Source organism: Perna viridis, chromosome 15 (assembly GCF_037379345.1).
Source record: "Perna viridis isolate PV_CMFRI_1.1 ecotype Kerala chromosome 15, ASM3737934v1, whole genome shotgun sequence".
In the NCBI taxonomy this organism is placed as follows: Eukaryota; Metazoa; Mollusca; class Bivalvia; order Mytilida; family Mytilidae; genus Perna; species Perna viridis.
The window spans coordinates 4,233,133-4,254,761 of record NC_142459.1 but is presented as its reverse complement, the minus strand read 5'-3'; the positions used below and the strand labels follow the sequence as shown (position 1 = coordinate 4,254,761).

The window sequence follows — 21,629 nt, the reverse complement described above, 5'->3', positions numbered from 1 at the left end:
ATTGTGAAAACAACGTCTTTTAATCAGAGAAGATCGATAGTTCTGATCTAATTATTATTCGCCATTACTTCCGAAGATTGCCGACAGGACATTCACTTGGGTTAAAAATACTTTAACCTTTGTAAAAAATAACAATAAGGGATACACAGGTAAGCACGTGTCTTGTTTTCATTTCATTTCATCTACTTCTTGATTAGTTTTCAAATAAATAATGACCATATTTGAGCTACATTATATCACAATAGGTAAATTTCAAAAGGATCCTTGCGTTATATTCGAAATTTTTTCTTTTACTGCTTGAGTCCGTCGGTCTTCTTTACCGTTGAATAGCCACTTTCGCTTTGCAATCAGATTTTTTATTAAAGAACCGACCCTTACAGCACATGCGCGGATTAAGGTCACCAGAAGTTAAAAGCATACGAATTTATCTAGGTCGATTTTTTGTCTTGCAAGACAAAAAATATATAGACACCTATTTCATGTATTTAATGCATTTTATTTTGGATATCAAATGAAGTTATACAGGAAAAGTACAATTTAGTAGAAATAATTCAAAGTTAAGGTATATTTCAACAGAAACAAAAAAAAAAAAATACGAAAATGACAGCTAATGCAGCTTTAAACTCGGATATATAATACGATAGGATAATTGTTCCTATCGTACGATTGTAATCAATTTGAAGGTTGTTAAACACATGCCAAAATATATTTATCTCCGATTTTCGACGAATTTCCAGTACTGCTAGACCAGGTGATTAAACATAAATTAATTCGCAAGGGGATTAAAAAGTATCGTGTAGTAGATACATTTCATCGGTCAAATTTTAGGTCATGACCTCCATTCATCGACTGTTCACGCTGTACAGTTGACACCGTTAGTACGCGTGTAAACAAAATCCGGAAGTTTTGTATCATTCGCCATATCAAATGTGAAAAATGTCATAATCATGTTTTTTTATGAGAAAAGGCGGCTATATATTTTTTATATCTATTCCGCATCAATTATTTCATCTCCATGCTGCCGTACGTCATAAAATAAAATAAAATAATAAAAAAAAAAAAAAAATCAATTGTTGAAATTTTACGAGGTAAATCTAACGATGGGGAAAATATAATGAAATTGTTTTAAACTGGGAGAAACAGGTACCATAAAGGTACGAGGACAATTAATTTCGTAGTGCATTTCAACAGACCCATTTTGACATATAAAAAATTCCACCGCTTCAAACTCATTCAAACATCACCAATATGGAAACATGTAAAAAAGCAGATTTCTATAAGAGTGCCAGAAAAATTCACTATCATACTTTATTGTAGCAACTTTGCTTCGGAGACCCTGTAGACATGAAAATTGACCACTGCCAAATGTCATAAATTTTGACCTTCTTTCAAAGGACCAAATCACAACTGCCACATAAAATTACAGAATGAAAAAAAACCTTGTAAATTTGATCCTTGCCCTACATTTCTGCAGTTAATACTAAGCAATAAAGTTTATGACAGCAAAGAAAAAAATCAGGAAGAAACACACTAAAAAAAAGCAACTATATTCGTATACAACGAAAAGTCAAGGGGAATTAATTGTGATCTCGTACCTACAGTTTCTTTTCTATACTCTCGATAGTAGAGATATTTTAATCCACTCGAAAGAGAAGGAGAATCGAGGAAAGTTACATTGTTGCCTAAATATGTTGAAAAGTTTCATATGAAACACAAATATTTAAAGCCCCGATATCACATACTAATATATAACATCGATATCGGGTTTAAAATAAAATACAACGGCCAGGGTACATAGTATAAACTCGGGGGGGGGGGCGGAGAGGAATGGACGAGGGTTGTCACTTCCAATATTCAATGTAATGAGCCGTTAAAATAAATAACCTTTTCATTCCTTCAAATTATATGATAGGATAAGCGAATCAGACTTAGTATATGACCAGGCCGAAATATTATTTCACCCAGCATCAACAAGTCTGAATGTTAAAAGGCAACACTATACATATAATAACAGGTATACATTTTGACTGTCCTCGTTATACGATTACGGTGGTGTTTTAGATTTTGAAGCTGCTAACCTATCTGAAAAGATATGAAGCGATCCCCCGAAAAATATAAAGGAAGAAGACCTATTGGCACAGCACTTCTTAGATGAGTTGCGCATGCCTACAGTATGCTATAAATATAAATGTACAGTGCTACATATTCCTGCTTACGAGAGAATTGAAGGTCGTCGTCATACTAGTGGATTGTCATTTAAATCCAATCTATTTTCTTTTGTAATTTTCAAGGTTAAATTTTTTACTGACTGTCGCTAATTCAAATCTTTCAACAGGTCACGTGATACATACCAGTTCCTCGCGTTCATACGATGGCAAAGTACATATATATATATGTACTAATAATCCGTTTCCGTATATATAGTACCGACCGATAGACAGATGGTTGGCTTTATACGAACAATTACAATTAATGCAAAGAGAGATGGGAAAACACATTAAGACATTGATAAGTATGAACAAAAATTTCAAATCAATTATAACGAGAATAGGTATGGTGCATATGTAAAAGAGACAACAACCAGTGGCGGAGTTTTAGGTAAGAGAGGAGGGCCCAAAAATTTCTTTGACAGGATCACCGGTGAGGATCACGAAGTGATCCGAATTTGCTAAGGCGTTGGCATGCCCCCAAGAAAATGTTGAAACATTAAACCTCAAATCCTGCATTCTGAGGGTATCTTGAACATTTTTTCAACAATTTTTAAAAATTGCATTTTTCTAAGGGCCCCCTCCTGGATCTGCCACTGACAACCCCCACTGGGATAAAGATGTCAGCCTATATGGACCCCCAGACCTCTCATTTTTTTTGTCAAAATATTCACAACACAAAGTATATATCAGACTTAGTAAATCTGTAGTAATGAAGGAAATACTTTTTGTTATTTATTTTGTATTTAAGATTAATACTACATGTATTTCAAAGGATAAAAACAAACAAGTGCATGTTTATTATGAAATATTAAACAAATCATATGATACTAATTACCCTATATTTTTTTTCAATATTTTTTGAAGTGATCGTATGTATTTTGCACACACGTAAATTGATGTTATCTGAACAATTTTGGCGTATTGTGAATGACAAACAGACACTATTTGATATCAAATTAAATGGCTAAAATTTGTAAGTCATCAGTTGGCTAATGGTTGATACTTTTTTGGCGCGAATCCCATCATGGATCATTCATTGCATTAAAACTTAATATTTAGCTAAAATTGGACCATTGATTTAAATATTTTTCATAAACTACAGCGTCATCAAATAATTGTCTGATCATTTTGGAGGTGATATTATGTTCAAGTAAGTTAATAATATGACACAGTAAATAACATAGCTGAGAATACATTTGTTATCTTACATAGTAATCATTTTGTTTAACTTTCTTTTGTGTAACTTTTACGGCGAATACAAAAGATTACGTAAATTTATATTAACTGTCTACTGTAAGTGGTTCCAAGAAGAAACCGACAGATCATTAAAATATCATCATCGAATTCCATTAAAATGGCAGGACGTGTCAGTAAAATCATGTAAATTATTGTTATTTATAGTAGCACCAGTATGAACAGCCCTCGGGAGCAGCGATGTAATGTTTGTCAACTTCGACGTGTGTATAACACTGCCGTGGTTTGGTGTTCCGAATGCGAAGAGGCGTTATGCTCAGAATGCAAACAGTACCACAGTTTAATGAAAATGTCCAGAAATCACAAGACTGTATACATTACTGATTACCAGCGCCTTTCACCATCGGTACTGGCAATCAAAAGTCGCTGTGATAATCATGATGAAAAGTTTGAATATTTCTGCGATCGACATGGCCGTCCATGTTGTGTAACCTGTATCCAAGACAGCCATAAAGAATGCAGGGATCTTAAACCACTCAACGATCTTATCAAGTCTTCCAAGACAACAAACGAATGTTCCAACATAGAGAAAGGACTAAAAGGCGTTATCCAAACCATAGAACGTGTACGCAAGGATAGAATGGATAACATCAGTACACTGGATGATCAAGCATCTCGGTATCAGAACGAACTCAAAGATATGAAACGTGTGATTAACGATCACTTAGACAGAATGGAAAGTCAATTTCTTGATGAGATGATGGCCAAACAAAGAGAAATGAAGTCTAGGATTCAACGTGTTATCGACGATTTAGACGATAGGAGAGAAAAAGTCCAAAAGAAGATCAGAAATATGACTACAATGAAAAGATACGCATCTGACCTTCAAACCTACTTAGGTTTGCGTGGTATGGAATATGACGTCAAAAACGAACAAGACTATCTGAAAGCTCTGAAGGAAAATGGAAGCCTGGACAGTTTGGACATGTTTGTACATTTCCATTCTTTTTCTGCCTTAGAAGCCATCAAGAACAATGTTACAGTTCTTGGTCGTATTACATCAAAAACAACCAGATGCACCCTGAAGGTCACACCACAGAGCTTGGATAGATTCAAATCTATCTCATGGTGGGACTTAAATGAAAGCTAAACAAACATCGTCGATTTTAAATTGTAATCAAAGACAATGATGTAATATTTCATTTCAATTATCGAGAGATTTGTTTGTTCAATTGAGTCGTTTGCTAATTTGAAAGAAAAGTACTTTTGTTAGATAAATTTGTAACTGGTTATGGGTTATAATGATATTCGAATGAAACTATGTGGTTGTATCATCTCAAATAAAGCAAATCCAAAATCCACTTTTGGTGTGTTAAAGTGGCCAACGATAGAAAAGGTGTGCGTTGACAAATAAAGGACACACAGGTAACATGAAAGTAAACACTAGCAACTCCGAAACTACAAAAGAGAAGACAAAAAAAGCAAGTACTGTCTTCAAAAAATAGTTTTTTTGACTTTTTTACTTATAACTTTCTACATTTTATTCAGGAAATAACACATGGCACGCAATTTCAATTTTCAACATATTTTTTCGAACGCCACTAAGTTATCAGTATTTGGCCACTCTGGAAACAGAACAGAAAGGTGACTTGCGTTTCAATAGAAGAGTGTCTTTTAGGTCAAAAGTTAAAAATAAAAATATATCGACTGCGTCAGAACAAGAAAAAAAACGTGAAAACCAAAAGTAGAAGCTCGTAAAATTCGCGATTATAAAGATGAAAATGGCGGGAAAGGTTGTGGGATGGAAACTTCTCTCCATTTGTCGGAAAAAATTGCTAATTTTGTGCAAAATTTGGGAAAAGGACCATATTATAGCCTGGAACCCATTCAGTTTTTGCATGCTTGATTGGTCCCCATTTTACTACTCCTGCCCGAAACAAACAGAACGCCACGAATCACACAAAAAGTAAATCGACGTATACAGAGGTACGCAGAAAATAATACAAACAAGAATTAGTAAAAAAAATAATACAAAATATATAATACACACGAGAAAAAAAACAGAATGAATCGCGATCTGATGCTGACATATTCCTATAACATTTTGCTGTAATAAACTTACCCCGATACATGAATTCCTGTTGTCAATCAAACTGTCAGTGGTAAGTGCGATTATCTTAGGTAATTTGATAATAACCAACAGTCAAAATATACTATTTTTGTTAAGGCAATGATCATGCATGTCATGTTTTTTCGAGGTGTAGGGCTCGGATATAATTAAACAACGAATCCGTCGACTGAAGAAATCACGTGGGTTCTAATGAAAATCTAGTACTTTGTTAGCGTAAAATATCGTTGTACTTAATTTTATTATTTACATAACTGCTATGTTCATTATTCCCTCATCGACCAAATGCCTCTGAAAAAGAGTAATCAAGGGAACCAAGGTTATAGCGGTAATCAAAAGAAAGTAATCCAGGAACAAAGACCAGACATGGAAATCAGACATATACAACAATAACTAAAATCATAAATACAAAGTAACAAAAAAAAAATACGTTCATATTTTTATTCCGTTATTTATTAAATTGGTATCAAGAGGAACAGAAGAGACATCAATTTGAAATGTATTTAATAAAACACAACTATTGAAGGACTCAAAACAATTATGATATGTATATTTATGTGGCAATGATATGCTGTTAAATACGTGATTTTCTTTTAAGTGTAAGTATTTGCAAGAATCAGAAACATCCATGACAAACCCCACAGATCTGCAAATACAATTTCACTCAAGGACGTTTTCGCTATTTGAAAAGACCATTATTTGATCTCTGCATCACCGGCTCTGCTCAGAAATTTTGTTAATAAAATGTTAGAAAAATGAGTTTTTTGACAGAGTTATCTGCCCTTAAAATGTTCATTTTCAGTGCATTTCAATGATATTGTAACTCAGTGATCCAGCATGATATGGACAATCTTGTCTGTTTTCCTTGATTCTAATGGTGCAACTAACTTTCAAAAGTGTTTTTTTTTTATACAGTGTTTCACCCACTGCATGCTTCTTATAGGGATTAGATCGAAGTATTTACTACGTTTTGAACCAAATACGTCAGTAAATAATATTTTCTTACTAAAAAAAAACTCACGTAATGTAGATATAATTGAGAACGAGGCTTGGACTTGACCAAATGGATTGGCTGCAGAGCACGTGACTGTCCCGGATTTGTCCACGTTAGATAAAGTAAACGTAGAGTTGTCTGCTGATGTTGTCATCTGAATAGAATCAGTAGAACCGACAAACTGAAATATAGGTAACAGCTCAGACCTATAATATGAAAAAAAAATGCGGGCTTTCAAAACAGATCAAGGTGACTGCCAGATAGTCAAATAAGCATAAAAAAACAGGGGTATACTTAGTATTCTGCATCTGTTGATATCATCTCTATTGGAGTCATAATTCGATGGTCCTATTTAACAAGTGAGGCAAGATATTTAAAACTTTACGTTTTAACGGATTGAAAAACAATTGAAGTTCATAATTTTGGGGATTTGATACATCGTATCTACCCAAAAGAAATTGAGAGAAAGGATAACTACAGACACTGTGAAGCCAGCCTCTTTTCTTGACCTACACTTAGAAATCGATGGTGAAGGAAAACTATCGACCAGACTTTACGACAAACGTGATGGCATTTCATTCGAAATTGTCAGCTTTCCTTTCACCTGCGGCAACATCCCTTCAGCACCTGCGTATGGAGTGTTCATATCACAACTCATACGTTATGCCAGAGCTTGCCGAGACAACGCAGACTTTTTGAATCGCGCTAGAATTCTAACAAATAGACTTCTGGTGCAGGTTTATGTTACACGATTGAAGTCATCACCACAAAAGTTTCATGGTCGTCATCATGAACTCGTGGATCGTTACAGTATATGTATCTGCGCCATGAAAACTGATTTGTTCAACGTGTCATAGTTTTCCTTTCCTCTTTCGTCTACCCCGGACTTGACTTTTTATGAGCAACTCGGCGGGTGTTTCTAGAAAAACAGAGGACGCTTACCCTACCGATGCACCTGGTCCATGCTCCCATTTTTTAGTCCGAATTGCTCATTTACTTTTGTTACTTTGTATGTATGATTTTAGTTACTTTGTCTTCTTTGTTGTGTGTGTCTGTTTTTCATATCTGGTCTTTGTCCCTGGGTTGCATTCTTTTGGTTACCGCTGTAACCGTGGTTCCCTTGATTGCTCTTTCACGCTTTCCGGTCTTTACTCACTTGCAATGCTACGGGTGGTACTGGAAGATCAGGACATACCTGCCCTTCTGGAGTGCATTAAGTTACTTAATGTTTTTTTTAGAAAGTTCATATGTCAAGAGTGTTTTTTTTCACTGTGTGCTATTTTCTTTTTTTTTCTTATTTTTATGCTTTTAATGTGTATTTTATTTATTTTTTTGTTGTTTTCGGTTTTCACTATTTGGCTATGTCATTGGACGGCTCTCATGTCTTGGTGTTTAGGTATTTTTTTTTTTTGACGAAATGAATTGGACCCCAAACCAATGCCATAGATCAAATATGCATTATTAGGACATTGAAATAAAGCCACTAAAAGTACTAAAGAATGTATCTACACAAAAGAAATAATTTTTGTGATGCGACGCTTTTATTAAGCCGTTCAATTTCGGGCTCCAAGAGAACCGAAACTACTTTGGAAGTCATATGAGTAAAAACACGTACGATAAGAAAAATACCTTAATAGAAAACGATTCTATTTTGAAACATGTATGTTTACCTACTGCTTTAAACATCCATGTAATTGTAGGAGTGGGTGCACCAGACGCTTGACATTTCATGATTACAGGTTTGTTGTTATCTACAGTAATTGTTGTTGGTTGTGATGTAACAATGGACGGAGGCGCTGAAAATAACAGGCAGGATTTTATGCTCCGATATATCACAGACATTCGGCAAAAAGACAGTAAATATACATTACCGGTAATTGTATCAAATACATCTAGGTCAAGTGCAGACATAAAACTTGAACATACAAATACAAAAAAGTGAAAAAGAACACCCATTGAGTATGTTTAAGACTTTGGAGAAGCGTATAAGATATACGGAACTAAAACGATTTATTAGAATCTCACCGACTCCAAGCAGCAATATTTCAGCTATATTCAGGCGATGGATATGAAATGGATGATAAAATGAGCCTGAAATGATGATGATGAAATGAAAAAAAGGGATGGGACACAAGGATAATAAGGTCGAAAAATTTTGATTGCCACAAGATAAAAGGGAGGGATGGGTAGGGTCGGGCGATTTAGCCTTCTGTGGCGGAGCGCTATGGTTCCTACTCCTATCGAATACCACAGCAATGTACTTTAACGTGCGAGGAACGTGGCATGTTTCCCAACACGGTGCACCACTTTGCGGTCAGGTTTTCCGTTTTCCGTATTATAGCCTGACAACCCCAGCATGTAACACGCCAGGGGTACCCATTCAACCACCCGGGGCACATAACCCAGTCGTTCTGTGGGCAGAGCGCCTAGCCCCCGGCTAGGTTGCTGAGCACTATTTAGTCGCCTTTTACGACAAGCTTAGCGCTGCTGCAGGCCTATTATGTTGACACCCGGACCTGCACGAGGCCTCTTATAATGGAATGGATGGTATTTGTCCAGTTCTTTCGTTGTCAATAGATTAAGATTCAATATGACTTTACGGTCGCCACCATGACCTGATATTATTGTGTGTCCGATTCCAATATATATGTCAAAGGTGACATCTGGAAAACCGACAGTCAATAAAATCAGCTTATCGTAATGACAACGTATTGTCCTATCTGTTATAGGTTCCTGCTAACATCGGACCGTCAACAATCATTACAGTTTATGTCAACAAAAAGCAGAAATTTTCCGGACCACTCTCCCTGTTTTAATGTAGACTTAAAGTTAATTGGTTTTCGTTCCTAGTCTGTTGTGCATTAGGTGTTCCTTTGCCATTGAGTTTCCTTCATTTGTGTCTTCTGCTATCTGATCAATTTCGGAATCACATCTATCCCACACAACATCTACCGTTAGATTCGTTGCATGTGATTTTACAATCGAAAAAGACTCCACTAAATGACTATTGCAATGAATTTCATTTAATTATACTAATCTTAATGGTAACATTAAATTCCACTCCTGAATTTTTATTTCCTGCTAACTTTACGCTGTCCCAATGATACGGATATTGTTACAAACATAGGCGTATGATTGGAAGTAAATTGTATAACTGTAAGATGTTACTACCGCCATCGTATATTCGTCAACCGATAAATAGTGTCACTCTCTACCGTAAAGCCTTCTAACATTGCCTCATCCACAGAATCAGGCTTGGATTTCAATGATAAAGTGATGTGAATATGTATATTTTTACACTATGCCATGGTATATGTATTCATTATATGTTGTTTCACTTACTTCCTGTAACCAACATTACTAGAGTTTTTGTCACAGCACCTAGATGGTTCTTTGCAGTACAGCTATAGGCACCAATATTGCTCATTGTGGCTCGATTAATTACAAGATCACGTGATCTCCCTGCATCTACCTGAAAGACGACATTTTGATAGGTGCATGTAATTGAACATAATTGTCTTTAGAATTATACACTGATCATATATTTTAAAACGACAGATTAATGATTTAAATCAACAACAAACAAATCATGAACCCTAACAAATGACTAAATTGCAACTAAAATAAAAGAAAGACATTTAAATTAAATATGAGTTTTCAATAATTGTAATGATACCGAATTACTCACGCCATTGAATGTCCATGTTACTACCGGTTCCGGGTAACCAGATACGTCGCAATGCAGCACAACTCTATTACCATATTTGACCTGGAGGTTAGAACCGAGCGTAATTGATGGCATTGTGTGAGCTGTAAAATATATTCAAAAAACTGCTCTAGGAGTTTTATTGAGTAAAGTGTGTTCCATCCTTTCTAACTCGATTATGTTAGTGTGAAATTGTTTCAAGTATCCATTATCTTAATACATATTCATATCAATTGAGACAGTTTCAGAAAGGCATCATGACATAAATGTATACGATAACTATATACGTCTTAGTTTGAGTCAGACACAGATGTAAATACTACATTTTTGTGTTTGTTTTACAAGGGCATGTATATACGGACTACATACGTCAAGGTAAGAGTCAGACATGTATATTGATACAGCATATATGTAGGCTTGACTAGGACATATGTATGGATACTACACACGTCTAGGTTTGACTAAGACATGTATATGAACATTACACAAGTGTAGGGTTGACTGGGACATGTGCTTAGATACCACACACGTCTAGGGTTAACTAGGATATGGATACTACATACGTTTAGGTTTGACTAGGACGTGTATGGCCTGTTTTGTAGTTCCGGCGGAGTTAGTTGCTACACATATGTAATAACGACTGTCGTAGAAATTTACATTGTGTATCAGAAGATAATTCTCGTACTGTAGTGTGTTCGGCGGCATTAGTTCCTGTAAAATAACAAAGTTCAAACGCTTTATGCTCAGAAGAATATTCTCTCAAGAAACACTTTACATTCCATTTTTATTACAGGATTAAACAATTTTTTCCCCAGAATTTATCAATGTGTAAAATCGGATCATTCACACAACTTTGGACGTTTATGTCAAGTTTTTGAGTGAATGGTCCGATTTTACACATCCATAAATTTTGGAAGAAAAACAGTGTTTAATACATATAATTACAATCCCAAACTACCTGAAATATATTTATCGTTGCATGTAGACTCTCATTCAGTGAAATTGACAACCGAAATTGGCATCGCAAATGGCTATATTCAACCGGCAACGTGACATGGTTGTCAATTTCAACGTTCCAGGTAAATAAGGTCTACTGATAACCATATTCTTTCAATGTGTTGTATACACGACACCGCAGATGAATGGAATAAAGCAGATTGTACCGTTTCGCGACTTAAATTGTCTCTTTCTTTTGTCGAAGCGATGCTAGCCATGTTTGTTTATGATATGTACATGGAATTTACACTATTATAAAAATTGTCATTGCCGTGGTCTTTAAAGATGAAAAACCAATCATAATGCACAAACAGCTTATGCATATAAGATTGGAATTAGCATATCTCAATCATGATAAAGTGACAAGTGTAAGTTGCATCTCTTTAAAAAAATAAGTATCTATATATAAATTAAACTCATTATTTGTAATAAGTAGCGACTCGTACAGTTTTCATCGCATTTGTTCTGAGTCTTTTGTTTGTTAGTTTCATTTTACAAAAACAGAATAGACAAATAGACAAACTGACACCGGTAGTTTTGAAGTACAAAAAATGTAAATAGATAAGGAAATGACGTCAAGGATTTACTTTGACATAGATACGTTAAATCTTAAAGATACTTTTGATGTTGTTATAACTAACCTCTGAAGTTGTCCACAGGATTGAGGGAGCAGGAATTCCGTCTGCGGTACATGGGATAACAACAGTAGTTTCCCCTTCTGTGATTGTAATCTGTTTATCCAAGAATACATCAGGTTTTATAAGTAATGGCACTGGTGGTTTAGTAACAGGAAGACCTGTGCCTGAAATTATTGTATACTTTACATCGTTACAGGGACCTCAATTATGCCATTAGCGCAATGCATGCTTCCAAAATACTGTTAATGGCCATATGTGAGCGCGTTAGTTCGAAATTCAATTGATTAAAGTGATTGCAATACATGTAAGATAGGTTTAAGTATAAACAACTTTTTAATACCATATTAAGGAGGTAGACCTAGGGTAAGGGACACATCTCTTACAAATCATTGGAACGTTTGTTGTTTTGTTTGTTGGGGTTTAACGTCCGAGCAGCAATATTTCAGCTATATTCAGACAATGAACATGAAATTGATGATAATATGAACATGAAATGATGATGAAATGAAAAAGGGATGGGACACAAGGACAATGGGGTCGACAAATTTTGATTGCCACTGGAGATAGGAGAGAGGTGCGTAGGGTCGGGCAATGTAGCCTCCTGTGGCGGAGCCCTATGGTTCCTACTCCGGAAGAATACCACAGTAGGGTTTTTTAACGTGCGAGGAACGTGGCATCTTTCCGAACACGGTGCACCACTATGGTTTGCGGTCAGGTTTTCCGTATTATAGCCTGATAACCCCAGCATGTAACACGCCATGGGTACCCCATTCCACCACCTGGGGCACACATCCCAGTTGCTCTGTTGGCAGAGCGCCCTAGCCCCCGTCTAGGGTTCTGAGCACTATTTAGTCCCCTTTTACGACAAGCTTAGCGCTGCTGCAGGCCTATTCTTTTAACACCCGGACCTGCACGGGGCTTGGAACGTTTGTATTCACCATTTTACATCAATCTCATGTAAGCATCAACGTAGCTTGGACTGTTTTCATTCTGTTTCAAAGGAAAGCTTGACTTTCTTTGGTGAATTGAACATGATACAAATATATCACTGATTTAAAGAGTTATGTTCCTTACAATAGGTCTACCCCCCCCCTTAATGTAAGCAAAAAACATTGTATACTGTGAAAGTACTATTTTTCGTGGGGTACCAATGTTCGGGGTATTCGTGGGTAGGCCTAACCACGAAATTTGGTTGCGGCTAATTGGAGATTCTCACTAATGTGTATAACTGAAAACTTCGAAAACACGAGTTCAAGAATCCACGAATTTGTGTTCATTCCCTGATCCACGAAAATTGGTATCCACGAATTAAAGTACTTTCACAGTATTATAAGGCACTACAACCTGAAATAAGTTGTTTTCATATACAAGTATTCAATGCAAAAATGATGGAATCAAGTTTAGTATATAAATGGGAATATTTTGCATGTCATCACAGGATGGAGTAAACAAGGGAACCAAGATTCTAACGGAAATCAAAATAATGTAATCCAGGGACAACGACCAGACATGGAAAACAGACAATCACAACAAAGAACATAAAGTAACTTAAATAATACATACAAAGTGACAAAAGTAAATGAGCAACTCGGACTCCACTAAAAACTCGGAGCATGGACCATGTGCATCGGTAGGATAAGCGTCCTCTGCTTTTCTAGAAACACCCGAAATCGTTTAGTAAGAAACTAGTTCTACAAGCACATGTTTTCTTTCGTTTAAGGATGTAGACCTCGGGTAAGGGATACATCTCTTACTGATAATTGCAACTTTTGTAGTCAGCATTTTACATCAAATGTAAACATCAAAGTAACTGGGACTGATTGCATTCTATTTCAAATGAAAGCTTGATAGGCTTTGGGGGAAATTGAATATGATAAAATATATCACTGATTGCAAGAATTATGCACCTTACCCTAGGTCTACCTCCTTCAAACGAATGAATTTAATGCTTACCGCTGACATAACGTACGATGTATGAAAATGTGGCTGTTCCTAGTGGATTATGTGCAGCACAGGTATAATTGCCTACGAATTGTGACGTCATGTTAGAGATTTCAAGTTCTACTTTGTCGTAATGGTAGGAGATGTGCTTTTGTAAGCTCTGATTGTCATGCTACAATAATAAGTAGTAAAGCTATGGCTAAGTATGCCCATTTACTTTAGAACTTAAACCATTGTTGGAGATACTTGCAATAAAAGATTTGTATTTTTACATTTTGTTACATAAAAATTTCACTTATGGCATTTTCAACATAACAGAGAAAAACTACGTCACACAAAGGTAAATGTACATATACATAGTGTTTGATGTATGTCGTTTATTCCGTTTTATTTTCATTAAGCTGCTTTCGGTTTCATATACATATATTATTTTACCACTGTTTTAGGTAGAGTCCATGTGACAGCTGGTATAGGATCACCCTCGGGTATACATGTTAAACCAATTCTATCGCCATCTTTGACAATTATTTCTTTGATCTCCTTCACCGGGAAATATGGTTTGGCTGTAAAACATTTTTGTCGGCGTTTATTATTAACATTTTGTACAATTATGATATGAATTCAATTCGATACTAACACAATGATATAAATGATAGAATGCATGCCTTGATAGTCAACTGTTCAATGTTACATTTGTCTCTTTATGACAAATATCACACAGAAATGTTCACATCTGGAAAAAGTTTTAAATGGATAAACGTATACGAGATCTGGTTGGTTTTTGAATGTATATTTTGCTCCGACACAGTCGGTATAGTTCGCTTTTTACCCTTTGACTTCAAGGACGCTTTTCTATGGAAACGCAAGTCAACTTATCATTTAAAAGAAACAAAATTTTACTGCGTCGGCTATCTTTTTTTAAAGATAGTACTTGTTTCAATTAAAAGTAAAATGTGGAACTTACTTCCCGTGACGTAAACAGTAACATCTTTATACGAGCTTTGATTGGTTTTTGTGTTGACACCTTCACATCGTATAACTGTACCATTCTGCCATTCTTTTACACTTACATTATATTGTAATGTTGTTTGCGCAACACGTCGTAAATGAATTCTGTTCTTGAAAAAAGAGGGAATGATTTGATGTATAAACTTTACATTTTTTGTGTTTATAACCCATATTTTAATTCTTATTTCATCATATATTCTTAACAAGTTTGTATCATCTGAAATACTAAGTACAGTTTCTATGATTAAATATGGCAATCACATTGTTTTGGCTTTAAAATTAAAGATGTGAAATAAATCATGGAAAGTATGATGCGGAAAATCCTTAGTTTTCCCCAAGATATTCATTTCAATTTTTTTATATGAATGTACCATGCAGGAGAAACCATAAAAGTGAAGAGATTCTCAATAGAGTCCTATGATTTGGATGGCACATGGTAAACTTTATCCAACGGAACTGTTTGTTCCAAAGTAATATATATATCATATATATGTCCAATAGTACAAAGATTTTTTTTAAAAATCGACAATAGATGGCCCAGAAATTGATTTTACAGTTCCCTACAAAAATCAAAGACTGAAGTCTTCAAAGTCGCTATTCGTCAAATATTTACTGTCACTAATTCGGACATACTTTCAACATCCGAAATGGTACAAATGCGATATGCTCTAAAATCGGGTGACTTTCGCTAAAATATTGGTTCCCTGATATTATTGCGAACTCTTTCGTAACCGTTATGACCCGAATGGCTATAAATAGTTATCGGTGTCCTGATAATGTATATGACATTTATATAATTAATTGTAACGAACGTCTGTGTTTGAATCAGAAACCGGGTCATATTACATAAATTCAATGCTAACCTATCACTATCTTCTAATACAAGCTAAAAAAACACGCATAAACATGTGTATGATATAATTTAAAAAACTTAAAAGAGGAACATTTCTATCTCGAATGAAGCTAGAACTATGACGTTATGGTGGTGAAAACGGAGAGGATCTGCACCATTTACTACATATTTATGCAATTCATATTAAGTATAAAAATTACGAGTACAAGAAGTCGCTAACAATTTAACAACTTAAAAACAACAAAATTTTGCAAAAAAACAAAACAAAACAAAACAAAAAAAATAGTTATCTAACTTTTCAAATGTATTTCAGTGCTTTCTATGTAATTTATTTCTTTTTGTCATTTGCAGTTATTCAAAAACCAACATTCATCTTTGAGAAAGGATGCATTTGCGACATGACATAGGTGAACAAAATTTGTCATGTGCCACCCACTGCCTTGTGTTTGTTTGGAATTTTATCCTTGTTTATATTTAAAGATATAATCAGTATAATTACCTTGCCATTGATAAATATATTAAGTTGATCGGAATTATATACAGTACAGAGGAATTGGTCAGATGGGTTGTTTCGGTCCAGTCTGATCAGATTTTTAGATGTAATGGCTGACGGTGGAGGGCTCTTAGTTATCATTGTCTGTACTGTTGAGGTATGTATCGGCTTCTGAGTGAGAATTGTAGAAGTCGTTGTAAATCGTGGTACTGTGTGTGTTTTTATTGTCGGTAAAGCAGTCACTTTTGATGTTGACTTCGTTGGTATATTTGAAGTCATTGTTGGCACTGTTGGAGCATTTGGTGTCGATGATGACATTGGTGTCAATTTTGTTGTAGGTTTTTGCACTGTGGTTAATTTTGTTGTTCTAGTCATTGATTGTGTAGTCGTTATAGTGGTCGCTGTGTAAAACCAATACTTAAAGCTAGTGATAATATAAGTTATAATCTCCTAGGTGACTGTCTATTGTTGTTTAGACAACCGATGGATTCTGTTGGAGGGTGAGGAGTTAGCCGAATCCCTCCAACAGATCTACTGACGGTCTAAACAATCATAGACAATAACGGAAGCTTATAACAATTTTGTACAATTTTGCTTATCTATATTATGAAGAAATAAACTAATCAGTGGTTACTAGGTAAAATCTATTTTTGTCTTTGCGCTCAAGTCAAATTATTGAAATGTACACACTGGCTGGTGGCCTGATTCAACTATCTTTATCATAACATTCAGGTCAAACTATTTGAAAGTGCACACTTAATGGCGGACTGATTTTCTATGTATCATTTTCAATTGGATATTGCTATTTTGCGATGATTTTATCAAATCAGGACTGGTCAACACAACGCAAAAATTGTATAAAACGAGTTGTCAATACAAGTCCTTAGTTATAATCTCAATCTTCCTGGAAATTATACATTCCAAGTTTAAAGTTTTTCCTTCTATTTCATTTTTAATTTTTTGTTTATCTTACAACTACCTAAGTTTTATAACTTTCTATTATCTTTATCGTTCTGTGTTTTTCAAAGACTTTTTATTGTGAATATCTTGTATAGTATTTAAACGGATATTTGTAGAAGAAATATAGCATTTTACCTTTTTTGCAGTCTTCTTTATTACACAAGTCAGTGTCACAACATCTTGCACACAGGTTACCATCCGGGACGCTGGCTAAAGCAGTACATAACTAAAATATAAGATATTCATTTTTTGGCGTACTTCTAAGACGAGGCCTTGTAACATTTTCAATATCATTTAACATTTTAAGATAGAAGAATGGATATGGTGAAACGCAACAAATGCACCATCGTATAACCCCTATAAAAAGTAGTAAATAATTAGAGATATCATCAATAGGTCTTCAATCGGTGAAAACATACCTTCGAGTAAGCTCTGAAAGGCCCCAACAACAAAAGTAATATAATTCACGATAACAGAACGATAAAACTCCTTAAAAATAAGAGTCGTTACTTTAAAGAATTCGACTAAATTTGAAATCACATTGTATAAAGTTAAATTTCATTTTCAGAAATCCTGTTGTCGTAGTAACCCAAAAAAGCTTGTTTTACTCCACAACTTAGGTGTTTCCTTGTCATTATCATCTGTTCTGTTTCTATGATGCATTTATCGCATTCATTTTAAAAGAATAAAGATTTTCTAAAAAATAAAACAAAAAGGTTTTATTGTTGGAATCAAAGTCAATGTTATGCAAAAGGTGCTTCTTTGGAAGTTTAACTGATGCAGGGTAATTTATTTATAACCCTAACAATAATTGATTGTATAATTGTTTAAGATTCAAATATTCATATGAAAGGGAAAGTTATCATATTCAGAGACATTTTGACAACACTGAACCATTAGTCCCTGCTTCATCTCAAATATGTTGCATGTTTAGTGGAGATGCAGTGACTAAAATCTTAAAGTCTTTAGATCCTTTAGAATATTAAACTTGGCAGCACGAAAAATGTTCACTTGACGAGGTAGACCAAGGGTAAGGGACACAACCCTTACAAATAATTGGAACGTTTGTATTCAGCATTTTACATCAATGTCATGAAAGCATCAAAGTAACTTGGATTGATTTCATTCTGTGTCAAATGAAAGCATGATACGCTTTGGTGAAAATTGAATACGATACAAACATATCACTGACTTCATGAGTTATGTCCCTTACCCTAGGTCCACCTCCTTAATCCCTGGTAGGGAAGAACAAGGTATATGACAAACAGTATTGGTAATTAATAACAAATTTTCGTTGATGCCAATACCAGAAAGCCTCCCCAACAACACAAATTGGAAGGCAATCAAAAAAATTACCTGTTTGTTAAAACATTAGAATAAATAGGAGTCAACTATACTTATTTTGTCAAAATTCTCAAAAGTAGGTTTAGGTCCTGTTTGATGTACAAAATTTGCACAGAAATTCAAATAAAAAGAGAAGAAATGGTGTAAACATGTTCACTTGTCAATGTGTATTTTATATTAAGTGTATGTTGGCTGTGTTTGTACATGCTCAGTATTTACTCTTGCCCCCATGTGCAAATTAATTTACTATACTGGAAGGAACTTCATTTCTTTTAATGAATGGTGAAAAATTATTCATTATTTGGTAAAAGAAATGAAGTGATATATAATATCTGAAGAATTGGTGACTTCATTGGTTAAGGTTTTAATTACCAGTTTAGGCATGCATCTAAGTCGATATCTAAGTTCGTTAGTAGTAGACGTCATAATTTGACTCAGGCCACATAGCTGTAAAATGCAAAGTCAATACATATAACTTGTCAAAATTATACAAGCAATATTCAATGACAAAACAAAAAAAAATTAATAAAAATAAAATAAAAACATTTACATAGCAACAAGTACTGCATTTTTTGTAACAGAACCGTGAGTAATGGAATGGAAAACTTAAAGATATTAACGACACTGGGACGGAAGACTTAAAAAGGATGTTAAAGACAATAGAACAAATGCCGAAGAATGCCGAGTTTTAACGAGTTTGCGGAACTTGTTCCGCGCACAAGTTAAATCTTACTGCGTTCTTGGCACAAGTGATATTCTTGTATCAATTATGTTGGAAGGAAAAAGCTCGAGAGTGAAATTAGAGAATGTTGTAATAGTGTGAAATGTCGATTTTGTTTTACACTGGGAACATTCGTTATCTATCTATATAATATTTTTTTTCAATAATATTGTGCAATGAGTCATTAATTGTACTGGGTCGTTAAGACTAATAGCACAAACAAACCTGGTCTTCGCCACATGAAACATTACTAGAGCATGCATTCGGTATTATAACGTCAGGGCAGTTTCCACAAAGCAGTGCTTCAATAAAATTCATTACTCAATGATATACAAAGTTTTAAAAAAAATATAAGGTTACTCATGATAAAATATCACTGAACGATTTTTCAAAACTACTTTTGGTCTGACTGAAAAAATACAATGTTATAGTTGAACGGATTCAGTTTTTTTTTTTTTGGTTGTTATTGCATGAAACAGACATTATATATAAATAATGTATGTTTCGTGCATATATATATATTCCCTAATATATATATATATATATATATATATATATATATATATATATATATATATATATATATATATATATATATATATATATATATATATATATATATATCAAGAACAATTATTTACCTATAACACGGTATGTTATTAGTGAAAAAGTCGACGCGTTCACTAAAATCGTATGAAAGATTTTTAAATGTGCTTGAACAGATTTATACACCATACGATTATCATCTAATGTATTATAGAGGACAAAGTCCTCATAATGGTAATTAATGCGATTTTGACATTAAAAGCACGGGGACGCATACCCTACCGGTGCACTTGGTCCATGCTCCCAGTTTTTAGTGGAGTCCGAGTTGCTCATTTACTTTCGTTACTTATATGTATTATTTCAGTAACTTAATGTTCTTTGTTGTGTTTGTCTGTTTTCCATGTCTGGTCTTTGTCCCTGGATTACATTTTTCTTACCGCTAGAATCTTGGTTCCCTTAATAACTCTTTCAGTCTGACAGAAAGATTGTTGTAATACCAAGTATAATATAATGCAAGATCTTTTAGTTTCGTCTCCTTAACAACATCAAATCTTTATATCTCGCGTCTTATTGTTTTGTTAAGTAATAAATAAAAATAAATGCTAGTTGATGTAAAACAGCAGTAAAAGGCATTATCATTTTAAAATAAAAATATCAATATTTCAACTTAGACCTCTTACAGGTTACACCTGTCTTAGTTAACAATATTTTCTATTTGTCATTAATCAGGATAGTTAGAACCATACCTCCAGAGGCTGTATGGAAGACAACCAGACCTGAAAAGTATACAAAAAATAAGCTCTTACATGTAACACAACTAAAACAATAAACAAATGTAAAGGAGGCGATTTAAGTACTTCTAAGAAATGGGTGTAAGGTGTGGCACATGAAGATAAAAACTGATTTTTTGCATCATCCAAGTGTTTATTCCTCATAACCTCTAAGAATGTCCATCAAAGTGTTTGTTAAGTTTTCCTTTTTAAGAAATTGATAGGTCAAATTTAGCTGAAATACACTATCAAAAAATGGCGAAAAAAACTTTCACACTTTTCCCTATATAAACAGTCTAAAGATATTTACGTCACAGATGCTTCAGGATTAATTGAATAGCTTTTCAGTTGTTTTCTGGATGTGTCTAATATATTTGGGGTAAAAAGTAAATTGAAAAAAATGACGTGCCATCCATTGCCTGATTCTTACACAGAATGCTACTTAATTAGGTAGGAAATGTTAATTAATTAGAGTCTATACAAGTTTTGGGATAATCTAATGTCATTCATTCGTTAAGGTTCTTTTATTATACTAGTTCACAATGAAATCATATGTGAATATTCCTTTCACTGCTTTGGAAAGTGATTAATTTTCATTACAATGAAGTATCTTCCAAACAATAAATTGAATATAAGTAAACCAGATTTCCGTAGAAGAGTATCATGATGACAATGTATACTTACAGAGAAATATTTGGTATATAACTGCCATAATAGTATGTCAACTATTCCTGATAAACCTTAGTGACCTAGTTATTCTTATCTTCTACTTTAAGGTGTAAAAATAACTACGACCAATAATTAGACTACATTATAACACCGATGCTCAAAATGGTTTCAATTGGGAATTACTAGTTAACTTGAAGTCATATTTGGTCCTCCAACCATTTCGATTAATTTACGTACGGCACTTAAGTTATGACTTAGTACCAAAAGGTCATTGACCGTGATTTTCACTTCAAATATCTTCCCAAAAAGAACAGATCTTGTTATGATTTTATAGTAATGTTATCATTCATTGAATGTTTTAAGCAATAAGTAAGCAATCTATAATTACCAAAAGGACGAATGCTTTTTAAACAAACAAACAACACACAAGGTTACGACGCATTTATTTTGCGAATGTT

At 34.3% G+C, this 21,629-nt stretch overlaps 2 protein-coding genes across 3 annotated transcripts; one reads left to right on the top strand and one right to left on the bottom strand.

Moving 5' to 3' along the window:
- Window positions 1-3,260: 3,260 nt before the first annotated feature.
- On the top strand, window positions 3,261-4,765 carry LOC148596632 (uncharacterized). 2 transcript variants are annotated; one of them, XM_088563642.1, is made up of 2 exons: window positions 3,261-3,360; window positions 3,612-4,765. In XM_088563642.1, exons 1-2 carry the CDS (start codon window positions 3,353-3,355, stop codon window positions 4,552-4,554), a joined length of 951 nt encoding a protein of 316 aa, XP_088419768.1. In that variant the 5' UTR covers window positions 3,261-3,352; the 3' UTR covers window positions 4,555-4,765. The 2 variants fall into 2 exon arrangements, with proteins under 2 accessions (XP_088419768.1, XP_088419769.1); XM_088563643.1 differs by having other exon boundaries at window positions 3,303-3,360; window positions 3,615-4,765.
- A 973-nt stretch (window positions 4,766-5,738) lies between these two features.
- Window positions 5,739-21,259, bottom strand: LOC148596631 (neuronal cell adhesion molecule-like). Its single transcript, XM_088563641.1, has 16 exons — window positions 21,187-21,259; window positions 20,479-20,508; window positions 19,412-19,488; window positions 18,838-18,912; window positions 17,257-17,347; window positions 16,168-16,562; window positions 14,772-14,925; window positions 14,243-14,370; window positions 13,820-13,979; window positions 11,870-12,030; window positions 10,796-10,943; window positions 10,215-10,336; window positions 9,869-9,998; window positions 8,201-8,322; window positions 6,554-6,707; window positions 5,739-5,823 (listed from the first exon to the last, which is right to left on the bottom strand). Exons 1-16 carry the CDS (start codon window positions 21,212-21,214, stop codon window positions 5,807-5,809), a joined length of 1,992 nt encoding a protein of 663 aa, XP_088419767.1. The 5' UTR covers window positions 21,215-21,259; the 3' UTR covers window positions 5,739-5,806.
- Window positions 21,260-21,629: the final 370 nt, after the last annotated feature.

Bases quoted from the DNA above. Each gene is read 5' to 3' on its own strand.
- LOC148596631 (XM_088563641.1), bottom strand. From the start codon at position 21,214: ATGGCAGTTATATACCAAATATTTCTCT. The intron at 9,999-10,214 runs GTGAGTAATTCG...GTCGTCTTTCAG, and splicing joins TAACATGGACATTCAATGGC to GTAGATGCAGGGAGATCACG. The intron at 8,323-9,868 runs GTAAGTGAAACA...TGTTATTTTCAG, and splicing joins AGTAATGTTGGTTACAGGAA to CGCCTCCGTCCATTGTTACA.